We start from the raw sequence: 20,688 nt of genomic DNA, 5'->3' as shown, positions 1-20,688 counted from the left end.
AACATTTCTTGACTTGACAAATTCTAGTTTTGGGGGTAGTGCACTGTACGTAGATTTGGAAATGGTGAATCGCTCGCTATGACTTTAAATAGATTGTATAGTGCAGATAAGATAGTAAACTGCAATCAATATGATCGAGCTGCAAACTATCACTGATTTAATATAGCTCTGCAGGATTCCTCAGTGGTTCTGTTTTAGGACCTTGCAATAGGTAGGTTTTCAGTAACGACTAGATGTTACAATAAGGAAGAGGGAAGCGATATCTTTCATTCTTTCATTTGACGTGGCAGGATTGACTAGGGACAAAACCATAAGGGAAACCATGGAATAAAGAGCAGCAACGCCAGATCCCAGGCGAAATGTGTGTCAGGATTCCATACAGAAGTCCACCATGGAACTAAGAGTAACAAACCCAGATCCCAAACAGACAGTGTGTCAGCATTCCAATGCGCTCCGCATGCCGGATCTTCCAGACAGCCGAAACATGACCTAGTACAGCCGCAAACTTATCAACAACAAGGGAGGAGAGCGGATTAATTCAGACTGGGCAGGCATCGGAGAAAAGGTAAATAGTATTTCCACACCGTTTAGTGTGTTAAAGGTTTTCTAAGCTGAGGAGAATTCTTTTTTTAAGCGTTTATGCAGTTTACTTAGTAACAATGTAGTTCGTGTTGCTATATATTTATAGTCCTGCACTTTATAACAGGTGATGTAATAAGATTAGTTTTCACTATCTCGCTAGGCTAGACAGAGAAGAAATTCCGGTATATCTGCTCAGCACTGTGCTGCTGACTTTACATAGATCTGTAAAACAAATTAAGCTATAAATAAATGTCAGGCACATGTTTATACCAAAATAACTACGTAGCTTATTTAACGACTTTGGCATTTTATCACACCACATAAACAATGGATGAGTGAGGACAACTATAGAAGTCCCGACCAGGATTCATAATTCAGAGGATTGGATTTGTTTTTGTAAACATCGGTGCTTTTTCCACTGGTTATTTATTTTGCACCCTTTCCATCATTTTTTCTTCTGTGATACTTTTTGTATTCTATTTTATGCCATTTTTTTGTTGTTGAATGCAAGACAGAATATTATTATATTATCCAAACAGAATGTACCGGCAAAGAAGGCAGGACGAACAAGGCTAGGTTTACAACATTTAAATTAATAAATTGGAACAGATTTTTGAATTCCCAAAACAGACACTTTTCAGAGTCCTGAGGCAGAGAGTAACTGTCCTTTGGGTAGCTTTTAAAGTGTGATTTTAGTCAAATCTTCCAGCTTTAACCCCTTAAGGACCAAACTTCTGGAATAAAAGGGAATCATGACATGTCACACATGTCGTGTCCTTAAGGGGTTAAAGAAGCACTCCAAGTACCATAAGCACACTGTAATGGGTATGATGAGAGGAATACCCTTGCATCCTAGTTACAACATTTGATGATGATTTCATTTCTTACCTGGGGTCTGCTGGGTTCCTGTAGCTACTTCTGGAAGTTCTCTGACTGTGCTGCTTGACAGTATAGAGAACTTCCGGCAGAGATAGAAACAAGTGCACAGTGGACCACGGGTAAAAAGTAAAACTTGTTACCAAAGTCTGCTGTAGTGGTTATGGTGCTTGGAGTGTTAAAGGAAACCTGCCATGCCACTTTGTGCTCTGAATTTTTTTTTTTTTCCTTTAGGGAACGCTATAGTGTATTTAACACAAACATGTATTCCTGGCAATATAGTGGTAAAATAACTATTTAGGTGTCCACGTCCCCTCTGTGTAGTAAAAGACATTTAACCTTTTCTCACACGCCATGCTGGTATTGCCTCACTCCACCTACAAGGCTGTATTATTATTATTGGTATTTACATAGCGCCAGCTTTTTTCGCAGCGCTTTACAACAAAAGGGGAATTTACCAAATGAGACAATAACAAAGTATAACAGGAACAAGAGGTAGTTGAGGACCGTGCTCAAACGAGCTTACAGGAGGTGGGGTAAAAAAACACAATAGGAAGGGTATTGCAATAGACAGCAAATAGACACGGTGGGAAAGTAGCAGAACTGGAGCTGAGAGTGGTGTGTGGCCCTTTAGGAGAGAGCAAGACAAAGGTTTGACAGATAGAAGTTACTCTTGGAGACCATAAGCATTCCTAAAAAGATGGGTTTCGAGGGACTTCTTAAAGTAGTGAAGACTAGGGGAGAGTCTGATGGACCGCCATCCCCTTGCTCACAGTGCCTAGAGAGATATTGGCTATACCACACTGATGATGCCTAACAAGACTGAAATGATCGTGCAAAGAGAGCCGGCCTGTATTTCTGATCTGTTCTGCCCTTTTGGGTGGAATCAGTCTGAGAAGCATGGCCTGCTTTTCTTTGTAATTGCACACCGAAGGGCAGGCTAAATGAGCTGTTGTCCGGTCACAGCACTCTCTTGCAACTTGTTTCTTGCTCTCCTTGGGGTAGGCAGGCTGTTCCAAAGGAAAGGAGTCATCTGTGAGAAGTCTTGCAGGCGTAAATTTGCAGTAAGGGTGCGAGCAGCAGACAGGAGAAGGTCACCAGTAGAGCGGAGAGACTGAGAGGGGGCATAGCTTTGAATCAGTGAAGAAATGTAAGTGGGGCAAGAGTTGGTTAGAGCTTTATAGGTTAGGGTTAGTATTTTAAATTGACACCTGTAGGGTACAGGAAGCCAGTGTAAGTATCGTCAGAGGGGTGAGGTGTGAGAGGAGTGACAGGAGAGAAAGATCAGCCTGGCAGCAGCATTTATCACAGATTTTTGGGGGGCAGTACGGCTTCTGGGGAGACCAATTATGAGAGAATTACAGTAATCAATGTGAGAGATTACTAGAGCATGAACAAGCTCGTTGGCAGCGCAAGAAAGGGGCGTATGCGGGCAATGTTTTTAAGGTGGAATCGACAGGTTTAAGCAACAGACTGGACATGAGGTGCAAAGGTGAGGCCATGATCAAAAATGACAACAAGACAGCAAGCTTGAAAGGATGGGGTGACGCAGGTACCATCAACCTGCAGGGAGAGTGAAGGTGGATCAGTGTTATGACGAGGAAAAAAAGGAAACTCAGGACCCCCAATGTACAGGTTGTATGTTTTTTTGAAAATGAAAGGCGCACAATAGGGTCAGGAACACAAACATGTATTCCTGACCCTTTAGTGTTAAACCCACAATCTAGCCCCCACCCCCGCGCCTCCCTAAATATAGTAAAATCTTACATGTATTTAAGTCTGAAGCTGCTGCCTGTGTCTGTGAACTGCCTCTGTCTGCTGACATAATCAGTAAAGGTGGTCTGAGCCAATCACAAGGCTTTCACAAAGGATTGGCTGAGACTGTCAAAGAGGCAGATCAAGGTGCAGAGCCAGCACAAGTTAAACACAGTCCTGACCAATCAGCATCTCATCTATGAGGAAAGTTCAGTATCTACATGCAGAGGGTGGAGACAGTGAATGGCAGTGTTACTTACTCTGCAGCACTGCCCAAGGAAGCAGCTTTAGCAGCCATCTGAGGATTGGCCAGTGGAGTTATTACTAGGCTGTAATGTAAACACTGCATTTTCTCTGAAAAGACAGTGTTTACAGCAACATGTCTGAAGGTAATGATTCCACTCACCAGAACAAATGCAATAAGCTGCAGTTGTTCTGGTAACTATAGTGTCCCTTTAAATAGGGGGCTTGCAAATTAAATTCTCTGGATTTTCTGGCTGGGTTGTTAGACATGTCCCTCAAATTGTAATTTGTTTTAAAAAAAAAATTACATAAAAATAAATATAGAATTTAAATATTTATATTTAAAGGCTACGTGTATATTTATGTAATTATAATATAATATCAAAATACAGTTAGAATGAAATTGCATATATAAATATATACATTTTTTCGATTTTGTTTGTTTTGTTTTATGTTTTTATTATTTTTATTTAGTCATTATTTTATTTTTATGTGTGTGTGTGTGTATATATATATGTGTGTGTGTGTGTGTACATTAATTCTAAGTGTATTTTTACATTAATATAAAACAAAACTAAGTATTACAATATACATATATAATATGTTGTGTGATTTCTTGAATATTTTTATTTTTCAGCAGCAGAGAGACTGCCTGACAGCCCAGGCAGTCCCCTTGCAGGCATCTCCATAGATGCCTATTGCAGCCATGTGATTGCTCTGTGAGAGCGATTACATGGCCCGTGGGGTCTTGATTCAGCAGAGGGGGACTGCCTGGGCTGTCAGGTAGTCCCCATGAAGTGGATCGCCGGGAAGGTAAGTACTGCCTTGCGCCTGGGGCTCTATACTGTTATGCCGTTCTATGCCGCCACAACAGCTTTAAAGCCCATTATAATGTGGACGGCATAGACACCGTAACGGCGTTAAGGGGTTAAAGGAACACTATACAAACATGTATTCCTGATATTATAGGTTTAAAAACCACTTTAAACCTCTGGCCCTCCTTGGCTCTTCTTAGAAAGTTAAGTAATTTACCTTATTTACAGCTGGCTCAGCCCACGCTCCACTTCTATGGCATTATTGTTGATGATCTCAACCAACCCAATGCCTTAGAGGCTGTTGCGCATGAGTGGCAAAACTCTGTGCTGCGCCAATCAGTATCTCCTCACAGAGATGCATTTACATCTCTGGATTATTTACTTCATCTGTCAATAGTTTTAATGTTGTGGCTGATCGGTGTACATGTTTCTATATTGTGCAGTTTTCAGAATATGTTGATATAAAAAAATCCATATATGAATATTACATTTATAATCTATGCCAAAACAACTCACCTAAAGTAACTTTTTTTGTTGTTAAAGGATACCTGTAATGTTTTTTTTCAATTTAGTGGGAATGTATTCTTCAGACATTTTATCTATACATTGTGCTATTGAAGTCACTAGCACAATGTATAAATTATGTCCAATGTGTAATTAAAAAATATGCTTCTTCTACCTCCCTGGCAGACAGGAATATACCTTTTCAAGCCATATTATGAATGGGGAGTTACTGATTGGTTTAGATTGTCAGCTGGCCATTCTAACCCACCAATGGCGCCATTGCCAGGCTTTCGTTCTGAAGATTTTGACAAAGCGGATGTAGAGGGGTCCAGAGAGAAACAGCATAGAGGGGTTTCAGCATTTACGTATGGTTTACCCCTTATCAGAAGCCAGCACCTGGAACATCCTGACACCAAGTTGCTATGGTGAATAAACTCTTCCTTTTAGTTGAAAAATAGGCAACAGGTTCACTTTAATATTTTTTATTGTAAATATTATGTGAGGATGTATTTTTATTTTTTTATTATTTCCTTTCTTCTTCGTATTTGTTGATCTGCATATGCTATCTATCTGTAGGTGACATCTCCCAAGCAATGAACATGAAACTTAATGAAAAAAGTATGGTACATTTTGCCACCTCTGATTCTCCAGCAGACTACACAGGATACCTCAACAAGAGAGGTTCACAGAATTCAGGCTACAAGAAAAGGTGGTTTGTTTTAAAGGGGAATCTACTATTTTATTTTGAGAATCGGGATTGCAGAGAACCTGTGGGCGTAGTCGTGCTTGAAGGGTGTACTGTGGAACTCTGCCAGTCCAGTGAAGAGTATGCATTTGCAATTTCATTTAATGGAGCAGGATGTCATCCTTACATCTTAGCAGCAGAATCTCAAGATGAAATGGAGGGTTGGGTGAAAGCCTTGTCTAGAGCTAGTTTTGACTATATGAGACTTGTTGTGAAGGAGCTTGAAATGCAGCTAGAACTGATGCAAAAAAGCCATACTCGTAAAAAGCATAGCCGGTACCGAGGTAAGGCCCGCACTGTTGCCCGTACAAAATGGGAAAATTCTTCACAGATGTGCAACCTAAATGGCTTTGTGAACTCAGAAGACTCCAATATGGCATCGCATACCAGTCAGAAGGCTCCGGCATGGCAATACAACCAGGTTATTCCACCACCTTTACCCCCTCGTAGACGTGGTGCTCAGTGGGTTGATGCTGTAACACCAACTTCCTCTGTTAAATTATTGGAAAGCCCAGTGTGTCCTGGAACTGTCTGTTTCCACAAACTGCACGAGTGGTATGGAAGAGAAATTGAAGAGATACGAAGAATTTGGCAGAATGAACAGAGAAGCCAACATGAATCCGCATAGGAAAATTATATATTTGGCTGTACAAGCCTTGTGTTAGAACTGATTTTATAAGTCGTATGCATATTTAACCCCTTAAGGACACATGACGTGTGACATGTCATGATTCCCTTTTATTCCAGAAGTTTGGTCCTTAAGGGGTTAAAGGACTTGGATTTTGCTGTAAGTGCAAACATTTTGTACACTTTTTCTTCTTTTTTTTAAAAAAATGTCTTCATTATTAACATTCTGAAAGGGATTATGAAAAATCCAGTCTCCTTTTTCATATAAATATATATTGCTGTGTTACAACCCAATAGCTAACTAAACATAGTACTTGCTAGCGCAGTACTATTCAACCTAATAAACTCCCATAGTATTTACTATAGAATGAGGAACAGTCACATGCAGAGAGAGAAAAAAAAGATAATTGGTAGAACTGCCAATGGCTGCATTTTTGTTGTTGTTAATTTTTCCATTTGTCTAACACAGGGGTAGGCAACCTACGGCACTAGTGCCATGCACGGCACTCGGGTGTCTTTGCACGCTTGACATTCCCGTGGCCGGCCTAGTCCCCACTGGAAGCCACCCACACTGCTAGATATACACAGAAATGCAGAATAACCCTCCCCTCATACAAATAATACGGACAGCCCACACACAAACATGCACACAATCCGCACAAACGAAACCCCACTAACAATCCATATACATGCACACAACCCCACATGCAATACCCCAAACAGCCCCCACACACTACCAAACACACACTTTGACATATCCATCCACACACATACACAATTCCACAAGCAGCCCCCATACACAGCCCACATTCATATGTATCATACGCAATACCATAAACTACTCATGAACATATATAATATAATAGCTCGTATACGCAGGGCCTTCTTTAACGCGGGGCAAACTGGCCAGCTGCACCGTGAGCCCTGCTGGGCTCAACTATTTCTTACCCTCTGGCCGGTAATCCGCACACTAAGGAGGCCCACCGCGTTGCCCGTGCGCAAAGGACCACCCGGTTGGCTTCTGTCAGCAGGGGCCCCGTCGCACGCTGAGGCGCTTTAACCCCTTAAGGACACAGGACATGTGTGACATGTCATGTTTCCCTTTTATTCCAGAAGTTTGGTCCTTAAGGGGTTAACAGCGCGAGCGGGCCCCTTGCTTTTCGGCAGCAGGCTGGGAGGAAGTGATGACCGCGCATCATTTCCTCCCACAAAGAGAGGAGCGCGCGGGAAAGAAGAGTAGGCTGATTGGAGAGGGGCTGGCCGAGAGCTCTAGACCAACTCCCAACACCTTCAGCAACCAGCAGGAAAGGTAGGAAACTGGAGGGTGGGTTTTAAAGTGTATGTCTGTCAGTGTGTGTGTGTGTTAGTATGTCTGTGTGTGTGTGTGTGTCATCTGTGTGTGTCAGTATGTCTTTGTGTGTCAGTATATCTGTGTGTGTGTCAGCATGTCTGTGTGTCAGTATGTCTGTGTGTTGCACGACAGATGGGGATCTACCTTTTAATCACCCGTGCAACAGGGAGACCCCCAAAAATTCTTGCACCTCTCTACTTTAGGTCCGCCACTGTGTTGAGATGGAGGACGTGATTGCATGCCTGAGGAGGGGGGACAGGGTTCAGGGGGCCCCAAGCAAATGCTTTGCCCAGGGTTCAGTCACTATTAAAGACGGCCCTGCTTATACGCACAAATCCAACGATACAAAGCAATTACAGTAAAAATAACACAAGCAGAATACGGCAGCATACACCCCTCGATTAAAAACAAAATAAGACCGGCACGCTACAGGACATCACAATCCTGTATCGGCACAGTGCTGCTAAAAGGTTGCCTACCCCATGTCTAACATTTTATTTAAACCAAGGATAGTCAACTTGGTCTCTACCGCTCACTAGTGGGCGGTTTAGGATTTCAGGTGGGCGGTGGTGAGTTCTGAAGAAAACGCAGAGTGGGCCTCGAAGGCCGTGGACCAAGGCTGGCAGGGGAGAACCTTTCATCTCCCCTGCCGGCCCATGCAGAGCCAGCCATGGTGTAAGCCCTCTCAGGCTGGTGAGGAGATAAAATATCCACTTAGTTCCAGCAGAGGGAGGGAAGGACCTGGGAGACTCTGTGTTCCGCCCACGAGCAGGCTGGTCAGAGCGTTGGCCTGCAGCCATCTCACCCACCTACACACAGCATAGACCTTCACAAACAAACACAAGCACCCTTCACACACAAAAACACTACACCCCTTACACACCACACACACACATACACACATACACACACACTGCCCCCTCATACACACACACACACAGACTGCCCCCCTCATACACACACACAGACTGCCCTCTCACACACACGTGATGTTACTACTGCAAGGGATTCTGGATGGGCATATGCAAATTTGTAGTGATGTCCCGAACTGTTCGCCGGGAACCGTTCACTGGCGAACATCGCGTGTTCACGGTCGCGAATACGCGCAATGTTTGGTCCGCCCCCTATTCGTCATCATTGAGTAAACATTGACCCTGTACCTCACAGTCAGCAGACACATTCCAGCCAATCAGCAGCAGACCCTCCCACCTCCATGACGAACACGCTATGTTCGCCGGCGAACGGTTCCTGGCGAACTGTTCGGGACATCACTACAAATTTGTTCAACAAAGAATAGCTTTTCACCTCATTATTCCATTTTAAACATGGATTCCTTGGAGTTTGTGTTTGCTGTACAACAGCTTTGAAACACAACTCAGGAAGAGATGCAAATAAATATATATATATACACACTGTATATGCTGGTTGGCACTCCTCCAATGTGGAAAAACATTTTTGTATATAGCCTGGGTGCAATCCTGCATTGAATATATAATAAAATGAAATATAGGGGGCACTCACAATTATCAAAATAGTCGTGCAAATGATGTTTTATTCGGTCATCACAAATGTAACTGTGCTTACAAAAAAATCAATGTTTCGACCCATAATTGCAAAGTTGATAGCACAGAGAATACGGTGCAATTTGTCTCAGCTCTGGTAGTGGCAAAGAACTGCTAACATTTATAAAATGCCCAGAGAGAGCCAATTGTTGACTGTGGCTCTGTCATTTGGTGCTCATAGACCTATCCTGTAATCTACTGCTGGACAGGAGTTTATAGAATAAGAATATACTGCTCAAAGACCAGAATGAGGTGTTTCCAATTGCAGGATTCTTCCTGGTTATGGAACGGACTTCTTATAGCTGCAGGATTTTATCTTTATGAAATACTCCGTTAATGGGGGAGCGGCAGAGCTGCTTCAAATTAGGTTGACTTCCTTGTAATTCTTTTTACAAGCAACATTGTTACAGTGCCTCAAGCCTAATTTTTTTTGTCATAGGTTTGTTTATTGTTCATTCTGGCATGTGTGAGTTTAATGTAGGAGCATGACTAAGCAGTTAATGTAATAACTGAAATGTTGCCTGGATTGAGCCACATTGCTGTGAGTCAATAAAGTATTTTATGTAATCACCTGAACATAAGTTTCTGGGAATAGTCATAATTAGGCAGCACAAGCACTGATTTAACAAAAAAAAAAAAAAAAAATTATCCATGAATTGTTCAAATCCCCCATAGAAAAGCATTGTTAAGTGTATTTCTATGGGGAAGGCCTAATGTGCCCGAAATTCATTGCGCATGAGGTACCCCTTGATGTTAACATTGGAGGAGAAGGAAATGGAGACAGAGTCAGCGCCAAAGGACTTCTATAGATAGGGATACTATAGTGTTAGAAATGCAGTTTTGTATTCCTAACACTATAATGTTCCTTTAATGGTGGCAGTGATGATTTATAAAAAAGAGAGGCATGAGTGTGCCTTGTTTCCAACTATTTATTTCAGTGGAAGATTTTGTGAAACAAGTAAGCTGCTTTTACTGCCTTTCTTTTAAGAATAAACACAAAAATCCTTCAAATTCTGAATGAATCTTGCCTGGCTTCCTCAGGACTTGACCGGCGAAACGCGTTGACATCATACGAGGGGGCTGAGTCTGCAGAGAGCTCAGGAAGAATTACACAAACGCCGCTCGTGTTACAGTGAAACCGGATCACTGTGTCTCAAGCACACAAGCTACCTTGAGCCAGCCACTCCAGCACCACCACCAGCTGAACTTTGAATAAGCCTGGCAGTGAGTAACGGCTTATGCCGAGCGCACTCACCACGCTCTTTTGTAAGAGATAGTGTGTTTGCTTTTTTTTTTTTTTTTTTTATATATTACTGATTCAAACGGAATAAACTTATCTGCACTTTAATGGACATAACATTTGGGTTGTAATTCTATAGTATTCAAATTATAACTATAACTTTGATTTCCTTAGCCCAAGTATATGGGTACTTTTTTATGAGAATCTCTATATATTAATAAATGATATTCTGAATGTATATTTAATCTAGCAGTCTGCACTATTATCTGTGTTTATACCTTTTTTTTTTTACATATATGCTGTAAGATGTGTTGATCTGTGTTGATTAAGTAAAATCACATTTTTCATAGTCTATCCACTTTGCTTTGGGTATATCACCTAAATTGTTGTTTTAATACAGTGCTCCACTCCTATTTTACATACATTTTCTTTTGACTCTGTTTTGTGTGTTGGGGTACAACACAAGAGTGTGTTAGCAGCATTTTATAATTAGATAAATACAATTCATAACAACTCGAAGCATACAAACTATTATTTTTTAGAGTGCTCCAAAATCAAAAAAGAACATTTTATATTGTGACTGTAATGAATGATAACATCATCAAGAAATAAGAAGTAAAAATAACAGCGGAATTAAGGGTCGCAAAGATGGCTTATTTTTTTTTTTTTTTTTTTTTTAATTCTTTATTTTTGTTGTGCGTGGTATAACAAGATGCTTGTTCAGCCACAATAGCAGTCACAAGCAGTAATGTAACAAACAGTTGAAACATAACATGGCATATGAGTATACAGCACATTTTTAGTTTTATGAGAGAACATAATAGGGTCCAACGCTTCAACAGTGTACATAGAATTAGACCGTTTAAACATTGGCATGAGTAGGTGCACATCGTTTAGTTTTGATTTAAAAAAAAAAAAAATTGGATTAGTTTAACTAGTGAGTTTCAAGCACGTATTCTAGCATAATTGTGTAACAGTAATGTATTACAAGATAGCGTCTCATGTTAAACAGGCAGGGTGTGTGGGGGTTTTAGCTGTTTGACGGGTAACCACGCTTATTCGCTTTAAGAGTTTAGTTAGGTATAACAACCCTGTAAGAAAACCACCAGGCTATATAGTGTATGTTAACAGTTGGTACCTGTTAACTGATAGTATGTTTGATATTATGGGTTTACGCGTGTAGCATTCACTGAGAGAGCACCCTTATGGGGTATGCTGGGGCAGCGGGTTACATGCTGTGCAGACAACAAAAACAAAAATCTAGTAGTGTAGCAGACTATGCTTCAAAGGTCGCGTGTATTAGAGGAGGCTAGGCTAGACATGCCTATAACAGCAGGAGTGGAGTTTAAGGTTGTGGTTATTTGGCATTGCTTTTTCAAGAGATGAAACATTCATACAGCTTTAGACTGGTTAGCCTTGCATTGTGTGGGTGTGCTGCGTTTGCCTAACAGCGTGGCTGTACATTTTCAGAGAAATGATTTTAAACAGGCTTGTACATGCGCTTCTATTCACTGCCCTCAATAGTGGACGATTGGTTAGGGCTCATAGTGTAAGTAACTAGCGAGGTAATAACATATAGAACGTGATATACCGCTGGAGTTAAATCTTGACAAAAAACAAACAAACAAAAAAAAATATATAACATTACGAGTAAGGGTTAATGTTGGCATGGGGTTACACATATTAATTACATGTCGAGCTAAAATGAAAAAATGAGAGTCCGTAAAGTTCAACTCTTACACATCCATGTTGCTGCAAAAGTCCCATGATTCTTGTCACCTGGCCCTTCTCAGCCGATGCCCCCACGTGGCAGAAGGTGTGCAAGCCTCCCGGTGAGCTGTCGCAGGGCAATTCCTGCAGCTGCTTCCTTCGGTGGTGCTGCTGGGAGCTGTTCCCATGCGTCCCAGGGATGCGGACTTTGGGGCTGGTCAGCGTCGTGGCTGGTTGTGTGAGTATTGTGAGGGCTCACGCTGTGCCGGTCCAGAGGTGTTGGTGCCGCTGATTGGGAGTTTGGATGGGTGTCTCGATCTGTCCTGTTTAGAGGCTTGGGGTTGTGAGCGTAGCTGTCCGAGGGCCCCGGCGCCGTTTCCCGCCATATTGATCTTCGGCTTTGTTTCCATCTTGAGGCCGCTCGGGAGTTATAGGATGGGTACTCCTGCAGGTGGCGCCGGGTAGCCGGGCGTATCCACGCCTTAACCGCTCTCACCGCTAGCTTGTAGGTCTGTCTCTTGTCCTTGAGCTTCGCCCAGAGATAGTTGCATAGCCGGCTTACAAACTCTAGCGTGTGCGTGGGCGGCTTAATTGGTGTTCGCTGGGTCCTAGGCTGCTTCTGAGCCGCCATCTTGGCTGGGCTCAGTTTGTCGCGTGTGGCTGGTGGTTTGGTCGCTTGGGAAGGCGATAATATGGGGGTTAGCGCCCCCAGCGAGGACCGGGATGTCCCCCGCCGGTCCAGAGGGGGGGGGGGGTAGGGTTGCCGCCGAACCAGACCGAGTATTTAAAGGCAGGGAGGTCGGCCGCCTCTCCCCAGCCCTTATTCAGTAGGCCGCAGCAGCGTGGCTCAGGTCTTCATCGGGTTACAGGCTAGATTCGGGTGTCTGCGTGTGGCTCAAGTATCCCGCTTCCAGATAATGCCTTTCAATAGCATTTATTAGTCGATTAGTCATGGTTGTCCCGCTTCAGAGTTAGAAAGGCCCGGGAGCTCAAGTCCCACACGTCTGCCCCGCATGGCAGCCAGGCTCCGCCCCCCGCAAAGATGGCTTATTTTGGCGTGATACCGAAGAAGTGGAAAAATGGCATTGTATGATAGGAGCAATACTTTTATACATTAGAAAATGTCACATAAGCACAAAGCTGTCTCAGATATGAAGAGAATCTTTTACCGGAATTTGCCTAAATTTATCAGATCAGATTTTTCATTTAGATTTTTTTGTAAAGGGGACAGACTAGAAAACTTGTGGCCTCAGCTGGAGTCTGAATATTACTTGTAAGTGCTTTTTAGTTACTTAAACTAGGTACTTAATCTCAGTCCAAACTCCACTTGTACTGATATGACCATTTGTGGGCGACAACTAAAGAGTCTGTTAGACCTATGCAGAGGGCTTGCGTTTTCAGAGCTTTGAGGGAGTAATAGGACACCTTGCCATTTTCAGAGATTAAATGTAAAATCTTAGCTATGTCTTGTGGACAGTTTATATTTTGTAATATATCAGCAAGTAGACATGTGCAATTCGTTTCGGTCCAAATATGAATTCGGGCGAATTTCGGGCAATTCGGACATTCGGATACCTCCGAATGTCCGAATTGCCGAAGTGTCTTGAATTGACGAATTGACGAGGTCCCGAAGTTCCGAAATTACCGAATTTCCGAAGTGTCGAAGTGCCGAAGTTTCAAAGTGCTGAAAATCCGAAGTTCCGAAGTTGCCGAAGTTCCGAAGCACAGTATAGCCTAAGTACTAATATACTTACCCAGTGAAAGAAGAAGAATGTTACATTGTAAACAATTTTAAATAAAAAGTATACAAACATAGCCAGGATTCAGCTGTAAGCATTTGCAACACTTACAACAATCAAGTAACATACATTCATATAAAATGTAAGTTACTTGGCCAGTCATGTAATGACAGGAATGAATAAGTAGATAACTCCCTAATTCCCACAGTATTAGGAAGCTATCTACTAAAAGGTTGAAAGACCTAAATTGGTCTTTCAGACAAATTTACTAATACTAAGTAAAGATTACTTAGTATTAGTAAATTATGCCCCTACTCGCTATACCGCGAGTAGGGGCATGTCTATTAAACAGTGAGCAGTCTGTGGCTGCTCACTGTAAAAAAAATAAATAAATAAGGTCCCCCCTCCCGAGCCCCCACTATTGCCCCCCCACCCGGAGCGGCAGATGGGGGCCCTAATGTAAAATAATGGGGGGAGCCTATTGTCCTCCCCCCGGCCCCCCACCCCTGAGCGGCGGGTGGGGGCCCTAAATCAGAATAAGGGGGACCTAATGTCCTCCCCCCTGGCCCCCACCCCTGAGCGGTTGGTGGGGGCCCTAATGTAAAATAATGGGGGGGGACTTATTGTCCTCCCCCCAGGGCCCCCACCCCTGAGCGGTGGGTGGGGGCCCTACAGTAAAATAAGGGGGGGACCTAATGTCCTCCCCCTGGCCCCCACCCCTGGGCGGAGGGTGGGGGCCCTAAATTGGAATAAGGGGGAGGACCTAATGTCCTCCCCCCTGACCCCAACCCCTGAGCGGCGGGTGGGGGCCCTAAATTGGAATAAGGACCTGGTGTCCTCCCCCTGGCCCCCACCCCTCAGCGGTGGGAGGGGCCCCAAAAAGAAATGTCCCCCCCAGGTGACTAGGGGTCCCCAAACCCCTAGTCACCCCCTCCCCCAATAAAAATGATCCCCCTACCTACCCCCCTCACCCTAAAAATAATGAGGGGGGGACCTTTAACTAAGTATCTTTTAAAAAAACACTTACCATTAGATGTTTTCTTTCTTCTAAAATCTTATTTTTTCAGCCCCAAAAAAGGGCAAATAAAAAACCATAATGACCGTTGAAGTGCCGAAGTTCCGAATTGCTGAAGTGCCGAATTTCCGAAGTTTAGAAGTTCCAAAGTTGCCGAAGCTCCGAAGTCTTCAAGTGCCGAATTGCCGAAGTCCCGAATTGCGAAAATCACGAATTTCGGAATGCCGAACCGAAAATTATCCCCATGCACATGCCTATCAGCAAGTGCTCCTATCTTAACTTCCATACCGCATACCTCGGCATGATTTCTGATTGCCTCAAACAATAATTCTAGGGCTAAAACATACAACAGTGTTAAGAGGAGGCATCCCTGTCTCCCATTCAAGATTTTGAAAGGTGAAGATAGAAATTCCATCTGGAGGATTTGTGCTGTGGGACTGGAGTATAACGCAAAGATCTGCTGTATCACTAAAAGAGAAATGCCTTAGTATTCTAGCACCCATCTCAGAAAGGGCCAGCCAAATAGCTCAAATGCCTTTTCTGCATCAAAGGCCAGCAAAAGAACACCCTATCAAGCCCCCAGGAGCTTGAAGGACCAACGACCGTTTACAGGTATTGTCCATCCCCTTTCTGCCAGACACAAAGCCAGTTTGGCCATCTTTAATCAGTGTTGGCAGTATAGGGGTTAGTCTGTTTGTGATTGTCTTGGCATAGATATTTGTGTCAGTGTTTAAAAGTGAGATAGGGCTAAAATTATTGCACTGCATAGTAAGGGTCACTATAGTAGCCAACAGCATCTCCTGCAGTAAGGTTCTATTTTCAACTCCTAATTTATATATTTTGAGCAGATGTGGCGCTAAGACGGTTACACATTTTTTGTTGTTGAGGTTGGTGAGCCCATTGGCCCCGGGGAATTTACCAGAAGGCAAACCTCGAATGGTGTCCATTATCTCTATGAGGGAGATTGCTCTAAGTAATGCATCTAATTGAGTTGAACTGAGACTACATCATGTAGGTTTAGCGGAGGTGTCAATTTGAGGGAATTGTATGAAGTTAAGTCCCCACATACAATGAGGCCACACTGCTGGAAATCTTAAAAAAATTTCAGTACGGATTGTTGGAAATTGTGCGAGTCTGAGTTCGGGAACTAGACTCCGATTATAGTGAATCCTATACCTTATTATATATATATATAACCTTATTTAACAAGCCAACCAAAATTGACACTAGGGTCAATGTATTGGCCGTGGAGCGTAAAGGCTACGTCATTGTGGAAAAGCCCCTTAGTTTTATTTTCTGATAGGGCATGGAATTGGTTGGGAAAGTGCTTTGTATATAGTTTGGGAGTGTTGGACGATTTATAATGTGTTTTATGTATGCAAGCTACGTCTATATGGTGTCATTTTAGATCCTAAAACAATAATCTCCTTTTCCAAGGGAGTTAAGTCCTTTAACATTATACGTAACTACTTTCATAGTGTAATATAGTTGTAAGTGGTATGGAGCAGGACACCGTGCATATCATAGATGTACAAAAAAACTGTAGATCAAATAAGGTTAGGTATGTTACTTGATATGTTAATGAAATACATTCCGTACGGTGATACGTTTTCCAAGAGTGTGACAATAAGCAAACTGGGACAGAATAAGGGGAGGGAGGGAAAAGGGAGCAAAAAAAAAGTAATTGTGTCTTGATCTTGCAAGGCATGTGGGATGAGGGCCATGACACAGAGTCTTTTTGTAGGTAGCTTGACTCGGGGGGCTGGGGAGGAGGGAGCATAGGGGCCTAGTAAGGAATAGGCATTCCAAATAGTGGGCAGTCTCAACCGGTGACCATGTAGGTCGTCTTTTTTGGCGGGATGAGGGGGAGGGGTTGTGTGTATGTGCGTGGTGTGTAGCAGAACCCCTTTGGCTGTCCAATATATTTCCTTTGTAATATTATTGTTGGAACCTAAGAGTTTTCCCTGTGCCTGGATTATACAGAATGGCATACAAACATATGTGGCCATACTTTGTTCGGTAAAAAGATGTACAAGTCTGCATGTGAACGGCTATATTTACCATCCGAACTAAAGTACCGAACAACCGGACCAACCTGGTGTGAAGTGTGGCTGTAATTTACCTGCCTGTATGCTCGTTCCATTCCCTTGGTTAAAACACACGAACACTCTGATGTATTCCCTGGGTGGCCGCCATTTCGGCAGCGGAACACGGCCATCTTAAACTCGCGAACAGCTGTGTTTGATCGTCGAGTGTCTGGAACTCAAAAAACAGACACTCAACTAACCAAACACCTCTAAGACCTCCAGGACTTCAGAAAGTGACGATTGAAACACACGAACGGCTCGTCGTTCGGTAGGATGAATCCCACGAACTAGGGGATTCATCTGAATGTAAACTTAACCATGGATGGCATAGACTTTCGTGACTTTTGATGCACGAACAGAGACCGACCGCAGGGCCAAATCTCATGGAACTATTTTCGGCTACTTTACCCATGCGGTTGGTCAAATCTTTGCTTCCTCATAACTCCCGAACCCCTGGTCTGATCTTGGTGATTTTTGAATATGTGTCCCACCCAGATCAGGGCTACCAGGGAGTACCACATTTAAAGGTGGGGGAAAGTATGTACATTATAATTATGTTAACTGTTAAGCTAAGGGGAGGAGATGTGTGGGAGGTAACGTGTATGTGATTGGTTACTGTAGTAATTATGGTGAGTACCTCCATTGCATGGGAGAATCCCATAAAAGCAGGAATTGTGTCATTAAACTTGAGTTCTACTCCTGATACTGTGTGTCGTCCAGTGATTGGGAAAGGTGATGGAATATTATTGGTTTGCCTTGCTGATTGTGCTGGTTACCCTCTTGGATCTACTACTTGTTCCTGTATTATTCTAATATACCAGTGGAGTTAAGCTGTGGGAAATCAGCTCTCCGCTACATGGTGTATATGGGAAACAAGTGAACCAAAGTTTGAGAATTGGATACGGGCAGAGCCAAATCTAGCCAATACTTTAACCACATAGGTACATACAACAAAGGTTGTCACAGAGTAAATGTCTAACACAGCAACATATATATTATAGTATCTAAGCAGTTAGAAACACGCTGAACCTTTCAATAAAAGGGATCATAAACAAAATTAAAGCATATAGGATACGATACCCAGCCTGTACCATCTGTGGACTTAAGCTATAGACTATTCTGGAGACAGTCTGGGAACTTTCGGTGGTTGTTCAGATGGTATGTCTGGGAGGGGTAAGCCCCAATCTCTCAGCTTCTGGATTCCATCATTTACTGAGGAGATGAAGTAATTAGCGCCTTGCCTGTGTAGAATCAACTTGGCAAGGAATCCACAGAGGTAGGTGATTACTTACGTGCAGGGTGGACGTGATCAGCGCCGAAATTGAAGCATTGAGGCAGAGAGATCTGCAAAGACTTTTATGTTGGTATATGGATTGGGTAGGTCGCCATTCTTGGCCGCTTTGACAATTTTCTCCTTCACATGGCAAAAAAGGTATTCTTGTAATTACGTCTCAAGCCATAGACACAGGAGACATTTTGGTCTTCTGAGCATGTAGGTCCTGTCCAGTACCACTTGATCTGGATGGACCTCTGGTATAATCTCCTGGAAGAAGTTTAGGAGATAAGTAGGCAAGTCAGCGTTTAGGACAAACTTTGGTATTCCCCGGATACGGAGATTGTTCCTCCGGGACTTGTCTTCCAGGTCAGCAATCTTTAGCATCTGGGCTTCATCACCAATTCCAGTTCTTGGGATTTATCTGCCAGGTTGCTATGTGTGCAAACAAACAAAATATGTGAACACAACTCCAGTGAAAACAGTGATTAGTATACAAAAAATGGAGCTTCCCTGTATAAGGTGAAGTATCCAGAAAAGGTCCCCAAAGACTTCCTCTTGTCTTCAGCATACATACAAAATAGAGTAGGGGATTATCTGCTAAACACAGATCAAATGGAAAAACATAGCGTTTAACTGTGTGAGAGTGAATGAGGATATATAGTTAACAATTGGCCACTCACAAATTTTCAGATGTAAAAAAGCCTTGAGTGTAATCTTTTTCTTCAAAGTTTTCTATGTTCATCCTCACACTCCCATCAGTAGTTTAGGAATATTTGCTCAAAAGAGAAAATATATATGGAAAAATAAGGTGCAATTCCAGAGTAAAGTAAAAAAGAGATTTAATAACTTACATATCTGTTAAAAACAATAAGCATATCACCACTGGGCGTCCTACGCGTTTCGTCCTAAGATAGGACTTCCTCAGGGACTTGGTGCATCAATGACAGCAAAAAAGCAAGTGTATAAAACATCCCCCCCCCAAGTTCTTATATATCCCCTCCGAGCGTTCATCATTCAATCATTCTCGGCCGGTGTTGCTTCACTATTCGGGCGGCACTTCCTGTTTGGACAGGATATTGTCATCACGCACTTCTTCTGCGTTCCAGGCGTGCGTTCCACATACTCGGAAGTGGGTAGCGATCGTCTGATTTGCAGTTTTTTCTCGGAGGCATGAAAGTAAATAAGAGTACATGAGGGGGAAAGGCATTAAAAAACTCTGGATCGCTCTGGATGGCACAATATGTTTATGGATACGAAAATGTATCCCTTATTATCCTATTCTAAACTACAAAAAATGAATATATCAATAATTATAGAATATATATATAATATATAAACCATGGACTGTACATAAGTTATATACATATATGTATGATCCCAATCTATAAAATGAAATTAAACACAATAAAACAAGTATGTACATTAAAGCTGATACATTCCACCCGTATTAGTTGACTCTTTGGGATTGTTTCCAGCCATCTCTCCTGGTGACAACTTTTTCTATGTATATAGCTGTTACCCTCAGTTTTTAAAAAAAAAAAACATTTTGACTCGATTTTGTTATTCTCCACGAAAAAAGATATATCCAAAAAGTTTATAGTGATAGTATCCATCCCGTGTGTAAATTTTAGACCATATTCATTTTGGTGAATATAGTCCAAGAAGGATAATAGCTCATCTCGTGAGCCTCGCCAAATCATTATGATGTCATCAATAAATCGTTTCCATAGGACCAGGTTCGCTACCCAGCCATGCCCACTCCATATGTGGTTGGATTCCCAATCCCGCATATATATGTTTGCATAGCTGGGGCGAACCTGGTCCCCATGGCCGTGCCGGTTGTCTGTAAGTAGAACGAATCATCAAAAAAGAAAAAAATATGTTTGAGAATATAATGAATACTCTTCAGAATGAAATTTCGAAAATCAGATGCTATATTTTCATCTCTCTCCATAACTTGCTCCACTGCAATCAAGCCTTTATTATGTTTGATTACAGTATACAATGAGACAACATCAATAGTTACCCAGATGTAATCTGGTTTCCAAGTTATGTCTTCCATGATTCTCAAGATATGCGCTGTATCTTTTAAATAGGAAGGTGCTTCCTGTGCATACTTTTGGAGGTGATGGTTAACAAATTCCGATAAATGGGCGGATATAGAGTTTATGCCACTAATGATTGGCCTGCCTGGAGGTGTTATTGGATTCTTGTGCAATTTAGGAAGGAAGTAGAAAATGGGGATAATTGGAAACTTATTAAAAAGATATTCTTTGTTGTTCTTTGAAATTATGCCGTCCCTATATGCCTGATCTAATAAAATTCCCAATATGGTATTTTTTTTGTGGGGTCTCCTGTGAGTTTTATATAGGTATCAATATCACCCAGAATTCTATGGGCCTCCTGCATGTAATATTCCTTTGTCATGATGACTATGCCCCCCCCCCCCTTTGTCTGCTTCCTTTAAAACTATATTGTCCATTTTTTGGAGCTTAGTAATGCTTGCTGCTTCCTCTTTACTCATATTATATTTGTTTCCCCATTGATTGGTAAGGTTGCTA

General features: G+C 42.4%; 1 protein-coding gene across 1 annotated transcript; it reads left to right on the top strand.

Moving 5' to 3' along the window:
- The first annotated feature begins 295 nt into the window (after positions 1-295).
- Positions 296-6,210, top strand: LOC134602554 (sesquipedalian-1-like). The gene is made up of 2 exons (XM_063447526.1): positions 296-565; positions 5,352-6,210. Exon 2 carries the CDS (start codon positions 5,369-5,371, stop codon positions 6,146-6,148), a length of 780 nt encoding a protein of 259 aa, XP_063303596.1. The 5' UTR covers positions 296-565; positions 5,352-5,368; the 3' UTR covers positions 6,149-6,210.
- Positions 6,211-20,688: the final 14,478 nt, after the last annotated feature.

The sequence above is a fragment of the Pelobates fuscus genome, chromosome 3 (genome assembly GCF_036172605.1).
Source record: "Pelobates fuscus isolate aPelFus1 chromosome 3, aPelFus1.pri, whole genome shotgun sequence".
NCBI classification, from domain to species: Eukaryota; Metazoa; Chordata; class Amphibia; order Anura; family Pelobatidae; genus Pelobates; species Pelobates fuscus.
Note: the sequence above shows the minus strand (reverse complement) of the source record. Positions and strands in the feature narration are given on the sequence as shown.